General features: G+C 36.8%; 1 protein-coding gene across 5 annotated transcripts in view; it reads left to right on the top strand.

Moving 5' to 3' along the window:
• PCDH19 (protocadherin 19) overlaps positions 1 to 14,983 on the top strand; it is a 126,157-nt gene that overhangs the window by 48,367 nt on the left and 62,807 nt on the right. For all 5 annotated transcript variants that reach the window (XM_084869438.1, XM_084869437.1, XM_084869436.1 and 2 more), the window contains one exon: positions 12,311 to 12,369. In XM_084869438.1, coding sequence (XP_084725564.1) covers positions 12,311 to 12,369 — 59 coding nt within the window. The remainder of the gene's footprint in view (positions 1 to 12,310; positions 12,370 to 14,983) is intronic.

The raw sequence follows: 14,983 nt of genomic DNA, 5'->3' as shown, positions 1-14,983 counted from the left end.
CATGTCTCTGAGTCCCCATGCAGTAACAATGATCCCTGGGAGCACCTCTGTGAGAAAGCCACCCTCACTTTCTTACCCAATGCCAGACAGTCTAGTTTCTCCCCATATGAGTCTGGGTCCCCAGAATCTCACCAGAAACTGGAGTTCAGAGCAGTTGGGTGTTTGTATCTCCCTTCCAAATGAAAAAAATAGCACACCCAGTTGCCAACTTGATCTGTGCACCTCCGTACCTCTGCTCTTCCATGCCTCTGCACCTCCTACCCAGTCTCATTTGCTTTTTTCTTTCCTTCTAGTTGTAGAACTTCTACTCAACCATCTTTACCATGGTTCTGGATATTCATTTTGTCTTTTAGTTGTACTTTTGGTTTGGTTGTGAGAGGCAGCACGTACAGGTGTTTACCTATGCTGCCATCTTGGTTTTCCTCTATTATTTCTTTTTCTGAAAATACAGATAGGGGGAGAATGAGATAAAAATATTAGTTGGAAATCTTAGAAGGAAAGCTATTCATAATGTTCAATAGGAATTTAGTTTAGTTAGAGATATAAATAAGTATTTAAGATAAATCAAGTTTGTAACATGATCATCAGACTTGTCATTTGCCTAGTAATACATAGTTTTAGAAAGCACCTGCATCTATATTGTTTTATTTGATTCTAATAATAATTAAGTAAGCTACTTAGGACATATATTATTTCCATTTTATAGATTAGGAAATTGAGGTTCAGTGATTTCTGTGAAGTCACATGGCTAGCAAGAACTTTTTTTTATTTTCACTTTGAAGGCTTTGTATTGGGAGCTTTTCTAGGACTTTTCTTTCACTGTTCTGTGATATTTTTTAAGTTAATAGCCATCTTACCAAAATAATCACAGAGTGACTTAGCCCTAATGAAAGCTGTGTCTACCAGGAAAAAGCATTTTTAAATAACAAGACACTAAGATATAAAAATTATATATATAATGTATATGTATTCGTGTGTGTGTGTGTGTGTGTGTATGTGTGTGTGTGTGAATTAAGACATGACTGCCTATACTTGTTTGTACTGGGTTAACCCCAAACAAAATGTTTTATTTTTTATTATGTAGACACAGTATCGAGCAGACCAGGATGAGGAGTGAGTGTGCAAGTTTCCTTTGATAGAAAGGTGTGGGTATATGTAAGAGTAAATGGAGAAAAAGTTGTCTAAGAGCATTTGAGATACTGACCAGGAGAAAGCTGGGGAGAGAGAAAACTGAGAACAATATTGGGAAAGGAAGGTAGAACTCAACTACACAGATTGAAGGTATGACTGCCTGACACAGTACAGTGTTATGTTTCTGACAGCATTAAATTTTTTTGACAGTTAAGTTTGTAATTGTTCCTGATTTTTGCTGCTGGAGTCTTACAGTAGAGGGAGAGTGAGCTGTTCCCCCTCATTATTTCTTAATCTTTCTGCAGGAGGAAATTGTTCTAGTTGTGTTCACTGCCCTCGAACCTGTCACGTTTAAGCAGGCTAGGGTATTTTTTCCCCTCCCAAATAGTACACCCAGTCAGCCAGTCCTAATTACTTCTATTTTATTGCATTTTCCAGAATCCTAATGAGGTGTGGCCTAGTGGTATGAATTCAGGACCCAGAGTGAGGAATCTTGAATTCCAGCTGCAGATGCAATGCTGCTTTTCTCTATTAGAGGCCACGTCTCTTAACCTGTTCGGTCCTCTTTTAATGGGCTTAATAATATGTATTAATGGCAGCAGAAGGATTAAGTAGGTAATGTTGGTTAAAGGCAAAAATATAAGCAAGAAGAAATAAATGATAAGTTTTTTTGTGTATTGTGTGCATTTTCAAATGCTAATTCATTTTTCAAGATGATATAAACAGAAGGTTCATAGTCCATTGCAGGCAATAAGTATCTCACAGAATTCTTGCTGGCTGGAGGAGAAGCAAAACTCTGTGCCATGAGCTCTGGAGAACATGTAGCAAGCTACATTCAGCCCCACTTTCCAACTTGGATGTTTGTTTTCTGCTCATCTACTAGTAAAAAAATTCCTTCTCTTATGGTTTCCCTAAATTTTAGTAATTTCTCTCTCTCCTGAAACCTTTTTAACTTACTGTGACCACTACAAAATGACTATTATGTTTCAGTTGTGGGGGAAAGTGATACCTTTGTAAAATAATCTGTTACACATTCTGGTTATTTGTTGTTGTTGTTAATAAAAGGTTCCATATAGATGCAAGGTGTTTTAGTAATTGTTTTGTTGGTGCATTGCACAACTTCATAACCGATTTGTAGTACACTGACAATTTCAAGCCAATAATATTAGTCACTGTGCAAGGTGTAATTATGACTTGACTGTGTATGATTGCCAGCACTCTTATGTCAGATTAGTCATTGACTAATTTCTTTTCCCAAATGAAGTAAAATTCTAACCTGCCTTCCTCCTGACACATAAAATGAGAAGGTCTATTAGGATTTTGGAGGACAGGTAGGGGTTTTTAGAGAATGAGTATACATTTTCATTATTTCCTTGAGTCCTCTTCCTTTCTTGGATCATCTCATTTGTGGTTCGTGAAGTAAGGCTAAAGAGTAACTCTATCTTGCCTCTGACACTGATTTGCTGCAGTGATCATTTAAGTTGCAAGAAACTGAAGGCTACTGTGGATTTTCTCCAGGGCTTAATAATTTCAACAGAACCAAATGCTCTTTGTTTAGACTATAGTCATAATTAGAGAGTTGCCAATGTTAAGCAACCACAAAATTTGATTTTGAAAAATGTTTATTGTGCCCCATTACATTGGAAATTAGTATTTAAAAGATCAGAAATAAATAATGTTTATATTCTATATTTTGTGACAGTAAATATAAGAGGATGCTGTGTGTGTGCACATCGTTGACTTTGTGAATTACAACGAGTGAACCGAAACACCCCACCCTCTGTTTACCATGGCAGTAATCATAAAAGCTGAGCCAAAAGAGAACTATGGAGGATTTCATTGACCACAAACAATAAAATGGCCTATTATATTGTATCTAAGTAGAAACATCAATATTATTGTCTAACACATTCAGTATTTCTAAGATGGTAACATTATTTGTTTTTGTTGGTATGGTCACGTTACCAGCTTGAGCAATGAGCTGGTATAAGGGAAATGAATTTAGAATGGTATGCCAAAGGCTGTTTGTGAAGGCAACTGGGTTTTAAGTGATGCATAGCACAAATAATGAAATTGGGATTGGGACTGGATTTGGAAGTATTATTTTTGTTAATAGAAACAGGGCTACCTGCTATTCCCCCTCCAAATATTTTGAGTCTTTTCAACTGACAAGGCTTACTCAATATGAATTGCACTCTGAAGGCAGTCAGGGCTACATAACTGCTAAGTAGCAGAGAATCAAAGAACCAATAAAATAAAATTTAATGGAAAAGAACGGACCAGCTCAGGTTCTGAGAGTTCTGAGTCTTCTCTGAACTAGGGGTGGCTAATAGATTGTATGGACTTAGAAGAGCTCCTACTGTGATTCCCTGTGCTATTGCTTGTGGAAGGTCTTATATTAGTTTCTTATTGTCAATTGAACCAGTTTTACCAAATCATAGCTTCTGAAACAGGTGATACCCCATAAGTCATCACTAGTCATCTTATGTTGACTAGTTTCTAAAGGACAATTGAAATTGTCACCAAGGTTCCAGGGAAGAACCTAGATCTCTTGAGCTATGCAGCAGGTCTCGCCATCTAGATCTGGAGAACTATTTGTGTGTGCCAAATTTATTTTTGTCTAACTGCTGGATTACACTCTCCTGGCCCATTCACTGAAAGTAGCCAATAAAGTCATTCTAAGAAAAACAGGTATGAAACAGGCTAATTACTTCCCTGTCCTGATCATCTTGTGTTTGCTTTCCATTTCAGTAGTAGTTAATGCCAAGAATAATGCTCCTGGGGATTTTGCTTGTTGTTTTCATTTTTGTGACATGTTCTAGCTGAGTCAGTATTTAATATTGCTGTAGCACTTAACTTGTGTGTTTATTTTCTTGGCTGTTTAATAGGGGGATAACTGTTGGCACATGTTTGTAAAGTACTTTGATATTTGGGGATAAAAGGTACTCTATACTCTGTACCTGCAAAATAGCTTTAATGTGTTGTAGGTAATATTTGGAGATATACATTGGACTCCAGGGTTTGTTTCACTGGCAAATGTAGTTGATAGTTATTTACTTCACAGGTTGAATTTTGTTTATATGGGTTGATAAAGTGTGAGTCATGTGATTGGATTCATAATTTTATTTACTCTTAAGCTACCTTTACTCACACTGAGATCTTATTTGTTTTGCATCTGTGCATAGATTAGGTATCAACTTGTTCCTGATAGCTTTTTATTAAATAGGAATTTGTCTTCAATGAAATTAGGAGGTATGTGTAAAACAACTACATAATATCTGAAAACACATTAGAATGGCAAGAACTTTGCAGGGTGAAGGAAGTGCAAAGGAAAATACAAAAAATAAGCAAACTCTGGTCCTTAAGATCCTTCAAAAGGCTGAAGAATTACTGTAGGTGGAAATAATAATGTGGAATAAAAACTGGTGTATTGATTAGAATTATGTTAAGAGTTAGGCACTACTTCTCACTTTATGGTTGGGTGTTGATCTTTCCTTCAGCCCAAAGAAACGTAAAACAATTTATTCATTGGTAAAATTAAACCAAAGTGGAAATGGCTCATCAAGCACAAGGGAAGGTAAAGATTAGCAAGTGAAAAGAAAACTCATATTGAATGGTGAAATCCCTATCATTCTTTTCCCCACCTACTTCCAATCTGACAAAGCCTTGTCTTTTCAAAGAAATTTTATGTACTCTGGTTTGGAAACACTATCTTGTGTCACTACTGCTATCCCCAAAGATGTGGCAGAACTGCTGGATTTAGATGGGCAGAAAGCACCTAACTGTGTCATTTTATTCCTAGCAGTTATATCCAGACAACTGCATATTTATAAGGCAATAACTGGGAGTGAAGACAGGCAACAAATTATAACTATAGAAGACTATGCAGAATGGAAACTTTCTGAAAGATTTTGCAGAATGGGCTAGAGCTGTGGTGGACAAACTGTGGCTGGCAAGCCACATGCAGCTCTTTGGCCCCTTGACTGTGGCTCTTTCACAAAATACCATGACCTGGGCGAGTCTATTTTGAAGAAGTTGTGTTAGAAGAAATTTAAGTTTAAAAAATTTGGCTCTCAAAAGAAATTCCAATCGTTGTACTGTTGATATTTGGCTCTGTTGGCTAATGAGTTTGCCAACCAGTGCTAGAGCAAAGGCAAATACAGATGAAGAAAGTGGCACAAGGTGATGAAGACTGTGGGAATGGAGCTGAAGGAACATACACAAGCTACGTTTAAGAACTTTAATAATTTTATAGCCCATTTGATAGGAGGGGGAGGTTTCCTGTATTAGTGATGTGGGTTTGTATGTATAATAAACATAAAGGTCAAATCCTCCTATGTGAGTCACCTAATCTCTCCAGCTATTAGGGTGTTATTTAACTCTATAAAATAGTAGTGTAATTCTCAAAGTTGCATTTTAATAGCTTGTATACAATTACTAGTATATGTATGTATCTGCAAGTAAGTAGTATGTGCCAATCTCTGTGTGTGTGTGTGTGTGTGTGTGTGTGTGTGCTTATTTTTCATGGTTTTCTGAATGGCTGACATTTTAAGCACCTCTCATAAGAGATTCATTAGTCTGTGATTTCCTTTTGGTGCAGCCTAAGTCTTTCTTTTTCATCTTCAGTGTTCAATGCATGCTTAATGTATGGACAAATGAATGAATTAATAAGAACCATTTTGACTCAGAATCCTAGAACTTTTGGAGCTTGAAGGGAGCATTGACATATCTTGGGATATTCATTTTATAGATGGATAAATTAAGTCCTCAAGAGGGATAAGTAATTTATTTAAGGCTATGTGTAGTGACTTGGGGATTTGTGCCACGGGGCAAAGATTCTAGTCCTGAATATCTTCATTTATTGGGCTTCTTTCTCCTTTGGGTTGAAGTTTCTCCTGGTTGTAAATGTGATTCTGAGAGAGTCACAGTCACTCTTCCAAACGACTAGGGCAGAATTCAGTGAGGTGTAAAAGTAAGGCAAAATGACAATTAAAGTAGGGCATTCTAGTACCTTGGGGGCCTGACAAAGTGAAAGTATTTGAATTCTGATGTGTCAGATTTATTAACATAGAGACATAATAACATACCACCCACCAAAATATTTCACTAGAAACCTCATATATCCAGAAGGGAGCTGGAAATAGAAAGTAGAAAGCAAAAAAGACTTCTTAGGTGGAAAAAACAAACAAACAAACAAACAAAAACAAACACAACAAAACCCCAAATATTACACAAAAGTTTCTATATTAAAGATCATGTAATTTCCCTTTTGTAATAACAACATCTCAGCTCTCTACCCAGAACTTATCTTTTATTTTCTAGAGTAATCTAACAAATATAACAATACTAGAAGCCCAATGCATGAAGATTTGTGCTAGAATGGGCTTTCCTTTCCCTGGATGCCAGCACCTTCTTTTCACTCCGGCCCAGCCCCTTTCCTCTTAGGCCCCAGAGCCACCTCTTTCCTCTCTGGCACCTGCCTCTTTCTGCTCTGGCCCCTCCTTTCCATGCTGCCCAGAGGCCCTGAGAGATTGGGAGTGGGGCACAACACCTGAGTCTTCGCTATGGCCATGACTCAAGCATCCTGCACCTGCTACTCCTGCCTGTGTATGCAAATTAACTTCCATATTTGTTGGGTAATTTGCATATAACTCCTGATAGGCTGGTGGTGTAGCTGAGGTATGGTCAATTTACATGTTTGTCTGTTATTAGGTAAGATAGATTCAAAGAACACAGTAGATAGAAGTATCAAACTCGAAATGGAAGAGAAGCAGTTTTGAATATACTAATAGCACTGAGGAGTAACAATACTGATTGTTAGATAATAGATTGGTTGGGGACATGTAAAAAATTAAAGGCAAAATTTTAAAAACACAGCACTTTGTGGTCAATGAGTATATGGCCAAAACCTGCATGCTGTAAAGATTTATGTTCAGATAGGTGTACCTAAATAACTAATAAGCAACTATGTGATACACTTTAGAATAAGGCAGAATGCTTAGCATTTTAATGGTTTTAGTCTTTATAGGGGAAAGCCCTAAGTTATCTTAAAATTTCAGCTATCCTCCCCTACTTTCCCTCTGAGGTTTGATGGTCTTCTCAATGTTTCTCTGTTTATGGATCTATTTTTGTTCATCAGTTTATGTTGATCATTATATTCCATAAATGAGTGAGATCATGTGATATTTATCTTTCTCTGACTGGTGGCGGTAAGGGGGAGAGTCAACCAAAGAACTTGTATGCATACATATAAGCCTAACCAATGGACACAGACAACAGGGGGTTGATGGCTTGAGTGGGGGGTGGGATAGGGGTAGGGAGTAATGGGGGAATAAGGACACATATGTAACATCTTAATAAAGAATTTAAAAAATAAAAGTAAATAATAAAAAATGTTCAGCTATCCAGTAGTATTTATTCTTTAGGTTTTCAGAAAGTCAAGATTTTATTCAACCTAAGTCTAGTGAAAATTCTGTTTTCAGTGAATTCCTAGGATTAAGACTTCTAATTAGAGAAAGAATTTGGGAGAAATATATTAAATGATAGGGGATTGACTTATTTACCACTGAGACTGGAAATAAAAGTTTGCTCTAGACCCATTTTTTAATGTCAAAATTAGGGTTTTTAGAAACAAATGTCTCTTTGCTGTGTTCTTGTGTTAACTTGGCTGTCTCATTAGAGATGGGCACATTTTCTAGTCAAATTAATGTGACATTTAGAAAAAAATTTCCCCTTTCAAATGTTTCATGCTATTTGCCATTTGGAATACTTAAAGAGGGGATTGGAATAAGGTCAAGTAAACTTTGATTAAATAAGGCTAACCAAGAGCTAATACATTTGTGAAAAAAAGAAAAGCTCTTTTATTATTTCTTAAAAAAATTATTTGTGCTGTGTTCAGTATCATATACTGAAGTGAGCTTGGCAGATAATATGATAAAAAGGTGCCATCTTCTAAACAGCTGGGTTTGCCTTAGAAAACACAGCCACATCAGGTTACATTCAATGGCTAGTCCTTCGCTAAGGACAGTTCTCCACTCTTAATGTACATTAGAATTACCTGGGAAGTTTTTTAAAAATACCAATTGCTGGGCCCCACTCTAGGCCAATTACCTCAGAATCTGTTGGAGTGGGACCTTGGCAACAGTATCTTAACAGCAAACAAACAAAAATACCCCCCTCCAATTCCCTAGTTGATTCTAATGTGCAGCTAGGTCTGAGAACCACTGACTTAAGACATGCGAACTATTCATTAAGAGAGTTCCTATTTCTGGGTGGTCTGAGTACCATTCTATGTGTCACCTGAAGTGTAAAAAAAACTTTACCCTTTCAAGGCACAGGAGTTGTCTTTGAACACACACATAAATCAGTATGAGCAAGAACACTTGGTGTAAGTATACACAGCCCTATAGGAGGCCATGTATGGCCAGTTAGCTTAGCTGTTTGGACTGTAGTACTAATGAGGCCAGAATAAGTGTAGGCTAGCCAATTAGAATAATTCTGTTGCATAGACTGTATTCATAATTCCAATCAAGCAGCCTCACAGAGATATGTTTCTTCTTTTAACTCAGTGTCTGTGAGTAAGAATCCTCATGGTGAGATATTATTCCACTAATACAAGAAGTAGTATAGTCACCAGGGATAAAATTGGTAGGATTTTGCTTATTTGCTCAAATGTGGAGTTCTGGCACCATGCCTGGAGGTCATGTATCTGTAGAGTTCCATATCTGATGCCCAGTGCAAAGAGGTTGGATGTCTTCATATGCAAAGCTATGCAAAATATTCTACTTGACATCATTTTGGGATATTGCTCATGTTTCCCTGTAAAGCCATTATATATTTTTTTCCTTCCATTTTTTTTTTATTAAGATATTATATGTGTACATATCTTACCATTGTCCCCCACCCCATTCCCATACATGCCCTCACCTCCCAGAGTTTTGCGTTCATTGGTTATGCTTATATGCATGCACACAAGTCCTTCAGTTGATCTCTTATCCCCCCCACCTCTCCTTAACCTTACCGCTGTAATTTGACAGTATATTTGATGCTTTACTGCCTCTGTATCTATCATTTTGTTCATCAGTTTATAATATTCTTTATTATCCACAAATGAGTGAGGTCATGTGGTATTTTTCTTTCATTGACTGGCTTATTTCATTTAGCATAATGCTCTCCAGTTCCATCCAGTTGTTGCAAATGGTAAGAATTCCTTCTTTTTTATAGCAGCATAGTATTTAATTGTGTAGATGTCCCATAGTTTTCCAATCCAGTCATCTGCTGACGGGCACCTAGGCTGTTTCCAAATCTTAGCTATTGTAAATTGTGCTGCTATGAACATAGGGGTACATAGATCCTTTCTACTTGGTGTTTCCAGTTTCTTAGGATATATTTCTAGGAGTGGGATTACTGGGTCAAATGGGAGTTCCGTTTTTAGTTTTTTGAGGAAACTCCATACTGATCTCCACATTGGCTGCACCAGTCTGCATTCCCACCAGCAGTGCACAAGGGTTCCTTTTTCTCCGCATCCTTGCCAACACTTGTGGTTTGTTGAGTTGTTGATGATAGCCATTCTGACAGGTGTGAGATGGTACCACATTGTCATTTTGATTTGCATCTCTTGGATTATTAGTGTCTTTGAGCATGCTTTCATGTGTCCCTCGGCCTTCCTTCTGTCTTCTTTTGAAAAAATTCTATTTAGGTCTGCTGCCCATTTTTTTATTGGATCATTTATCTTTTATTAAGTTGTATAAGTTGCCTGTAGATGTTGGAGATTAAACCTTTATCAGTGATAACATTTGCAAATATGTTCTCCCATGCAGTGGGCTTTCTTATTGTTTTTTTGATGGTTTCTCTTGCTGTGGAAAAGCTTTTTATTTCGATGTAGTACCATTTGGTTATTTTCTTCATAGTTTCCATTGCCATAGGAGATGTATTAGTGAAGAAATTGCTTTGTCATATGTCTGAGATTTTGGTGCCTCTACTATTTTTGTGGATTCCCATCTTATGTTTAAGCCCTTTATCCATTTTGAGTTTATTTTTGTGTATGGTGTAAGTTGGTGGTCTAGTTTCATTTTTTTTTCATGTATCTGTCAAATTTTCCCAACACCACGTGTTGAAGAGACTGTCTTGACTCCATTGTATGCTCTTGCCTCCTTTGTCAAATATTAATTGAGCATAGTGGCTTGGGTCGATTTCTGGGTTCTCTATTCTATTCCATGTGTCTACATGTTGTTCTTGTGCCAGTACCAGGCAGTTTTGAGAACAGTGGCTTTGTAATATAGCTTGATATCTGATATTGAGATCCCACCTACTTTGTTCTTCTTTCTCAGGATTGCTGCAGCTATTTGGGATCTGTTTTTATTCCAGATTAATTTTGGAGAGTTCATTCTAGGTCTGTGAAATATGCCATTGGTATTTTGATAGGGTGCTTTTTTAAGGTGTTGGGTCACTTCCATTTGTTAAATTATATATTTTACTGAATATCATGGAAGAGTACTTTCACCCAATACCATTTTTGGCTTATAATGTTGGTATAAGAAATTAATTCAAGAAATGCTCGTTGGTTGACTGACTGATAGGTAATCTCTTTCAGCAATAACTCCAGCATTGTATTACCAGTGCAGCCTCAAGTTTGCCTCATCCTCCTCTAATTATGTTTACAACAATTTCAGCATCCATTTTCTTATAAACAAATTAGAAATGAACTGATCCTTTTGACTTTTACTCTTCCAAGTCATTCCTTTCAACATACTAAGCTACTTGTGGTTAACATTAATGTGGATTTTTTATCCTCTAGCTAAAACAATGAGAGTGGATATTAGACAGATCATCATCAAATGAGGGGCAATTGGCAGTCATAGACATACCTGAGTTAATGCAGGATTTCCTTTTCATATTGTCTCCTCCTTTCTCTCACCTAGCCACCAATCTCATCTAGATATTCACCTACTCTAGATATTTAAGGGCCCCACCTTGACTGATGGTAGTTTGGTGCTCATGTGGTAGTTCGATCTGCTATCACCTGTCCTGTTTACTTCTCTCCCAAACTATGAGCTTCTTGAAATAAAAAATTGCACAAGAGCTTGGCAGTTAATGTCTGGCAGGTAGTCATGTGAAAGGAATCTGCCGTTTTGCTAGCTAGACAGCTATTGTGTTTCCTTTTCCAGGCACTTTCAATTGAAGTGATTTCAGAAAGCCCTAAGGAATGGTGAGAATAATGAGGACTTCTGTTAGAATGGCAAAGGGGTTAGAGCACTTTTCAATGTATACAATGCTTCAATGAGAGTAGTACTTCAATGTTGGGGGTAAGGTCAGCATAACTAGGACTAATAACATCACTGTCGATATTTCCATGTATAATATTACCACTTTCTAAGGCTGCTCCCCTTTAATCACCCCAACCTCTGGTGCTCGTAAGCTGTTTCCCCATCTTTTTCATCTGGCAGGTATTCTGCATTTGCTTTTGTAAAGCAGGTGCTTAGGCAGTCCACTGCAACCAGTTTAGACAGTGGTGTTTTAATGATAGGAGCTGAGACAGGGGTTTGCTTGCAAATTTCATGTTTCACATGAAAGGCTTTGCCACCTCCTGTGGACTGCCCTTCACCCAATATTTGACATAATGCTTGTTTGCTTTTATATCTGTAATAAAATGGAGACTTGCCTGCATAACCAGCACTGAGTTAAATATCTTAAAACAAAGGGAAGTGCAGAGTTTACTAGTAAATCCACAGTGGGTGATTACCTTGCCTGCATATCCATATCCATGGAATAAATATTTTAACATGTTAATTATCTACTATTAATAAAAATACCTTTGAATTTCCAGTCAATTTGATGGGCACAGAATTGTGTCCACTAGGGAATGGGAAGCAATTAGTTTTTGTAAAGATTGTGGGTCATGCTGTATCTTCCCCTAGTGGTTGCAGTCAGTAGCCAGACTCATTCTAGGGGATTTTTGTGTTAAGTTCATCTTAGTCTGCAGGTGAGGCCTGCATCCACAGAAACCGAGGGCCCCAAGGAGGCGGTAGGCATTACTCAGGCTGTTGCCCCACTATGCCTTTGGTTTCTTATTCATTCATTGCTTATTACCCAGTAGAAAAATGACCCCCTTCTGCTAAGTAGGACAGTTTGGCTCTTTTTATGAATCATGTATATAACATTTTTTTTTTTCCCATTGCAGACTGAAAACTATTCTTTTGACTCCAACTATGTGAACAGCCGAGCCCATTTAATCAAAAGGTATGTTGATTTGCTTGTTTATTTTTACAACTAAACTTGATGTAATATAAAAAGCAAAACAGGTTAATTTTTTTTAAGGATGCCCTTTTAAGATTTTAAAATGAACATCTAGCCCTTGACTGCGTGGCTCAGTTGGTTGGGCATTCTTGTGCAGGGAAAGGTTAAGTCCTGGTCCGGGCACATGCCTCGGTGGCGGGATTGATCCCCAGCAGAGGGCGTGCAGGAGGTAGCTGACCAATGTTTTGCTCTCACACAGATGTTTTCCCTTCTATCTCCTCCCTTCCCCTCTCTCTAAATAAGAAAATAAAAAAATAAAAAACTTAAAAAAATAAGTTAAAAATAAAATGAATACATATTTGCTTATTGTAGAATATTTGGAAAATTCAGAAAAGCATAAAAAGCTAAATAAAAATCACTGATAATTCTACTATCTCAAAATAATAACTTTTGGAATTTTATCATATTTCCTTACATCTAAATCTATGCATAAAAACAAATTGAAATTGAAAAATAAAGTTGGCATTATATTATATAATGATATCAAATTGTAGAATATTTTATCATATTAACAATTTTAAAATTTTTATAAAATTTAAATTTTGGAATTTATAAAATTTTCCAAATATTCTATAATATCAAACAAAGCAAAACAAGAAAAACCAGTACAGACAATGCAGATATCCTCTTGAATGGCAGACTGGTTATTTTGTAGCTAAAATTGAACTCTAAATGTATTTATTAAAATATTGGAAATTAAATAGAGGCACAAGCAAGGTATGTTAAGAGCTGCAATAGAGAAAACCTGAAAATTCTATTATTAATTTAAAAATTTAAAAAATATTACATATGTCCCCTTCCCTCCCCATTGCCCCCATCTAACTCACCTGTGCCCCTTACCCTAGGCCTCTACCACCTATTGTCTGTGTCCATGGGTTATGCATATATGCATACAAGTTCTTTGGTTGATCACTTCCCACTCTCCACCCTCTCCCCACTTACCTCTGAGGTTTGACAGTCTGTTTCATGCTTCTATTTCTCTGTATCTATTTTGTTCATCAGTTTATTTTGTTCACTATATTCCACACATGAAAATTCTATTATTTTGCTGTATCTAAACCTATGAATGAGAGTGGTGTCTAACACCAGGTACATCACTAGAGGAGAAGGGATTTCAGAATAGACTAGCTTATTGTACAAGCAATTTTAATTCATATCTATTTTATTTCAAAATGCTGCAGTAAACCCTGAAAATATGCTATGTTTATCTATATTGGTTTGAAATCACTTGTAACCTTAAGTGATAATCATTAAATATCTGAAAACAAATATCCCGGGATTACTCTCATAGCATAGCTTGGACTTTGTTTAAAAAGGGGGGTTTGAGGAGTTCATTATTGGCCCACAGAATAAAAAACAAAAACGAGGGATTAAAAATTATCTCACTAATTTGTTTTAGAGGAAAAATACCCTCTTTTGTGCACTGATTAGAGTTATTTTGCAGCAGAAATCTGCTTTGTTTTCTACTTCACAGCTATTATGTCAAAGCTCATTTTCCCCACCCTGGATTTCATCTATTTATTTTAATTAAATTTTATTTTAAATTACAATCCTACATTCAATATTATTTTGTATTAGCTTCAGATATACAGCAGAGGGGTTAGACATTCATATACTTTACAAAGCACTTCCCCCAATATTTCCAGTTGGGACAGGGTGAAAAAGGTGAAGGGACTGAGAAGTACAATTTGGTAGTTACAAAATAGTTATGAGGATGCAAAGCAAAGGTCCTTAAAAAGACAAAACATGTGTTAAAAACAGGGACTTGCCGTATCTTCATAGGTTCCTTGGGCTAACTCTGGGCACCTGGGAATTCTAAACCAGGTTCAACTGAGCATGAGCCTGCTTTTCATAGCATGGCAGATGACTAAGATTCCTGGGGATCCTCACCATCTTAGGTTAGCCCTGGATATCCAATACACATACAAAGCAGATTGATAAGATGAAAACTTACATTTAAACATTGTTTTAGTTCAATGTATTTCCATAGTAACTTTGGGACTCACTAGAGACCTCTGATTTTAATTAATTACTATATTTTTAATTGATTTTTAGAGAGAGAGAAGAAAGAAACATGGATTAGTTGCCTCCTGAAGCTACCCAGACTGGTGATCAGTCTTGCCACCTTTGGTGTTGTTCCTCCAATCAACTGAACCACACACTGGCCAAGGCTTTATATGTTTTTGTTTACACACACATATCCACAAAAGGCACAACCTGGACTTAATGGGCTATCAGTGGAAAGTCTCCTGATGTTATCTGCAATCAAATATAGTTTTGTTTTTTGTTTTTTGTTTTAACTAGGGACCACATTGATTAAGAGGAAACATCTGAAAGCTCAGGGACACATGCATTTTTGCCAAGTTCTGTTTCTGGAATCTTGAGGGCTTTGGAAACCACAAAGGCCTTGTAATTTATGGGATCAATTGGATTTAGACAAAGCACAATACCTGCAAAAGATACAGAAATCTTGTGTGCTATGGTTTTCTGAAGACTAACCATTTTAAGTGTAAAATGTGTGGAAATGTCAAAAGAGAGTGGTGTCTAATACCAGGTG

The sequence above is a fragment of the Pipistrellus hanaki genome (genome assembly GCF_964339955.1).
Source record: "Pipistrellus hanaki genome assembly, chromosome: X".
Classification (NCBI taxonomy): Eukaryota; Metazoa; Chordata; class Mammalia; order Chiroptera; family Vespertilionidae; genus Pipistrellus; species Pipistrellus hanaki.
This window is presented reverse-complemented; position numbering and strand designations above follow the sequence as displayed.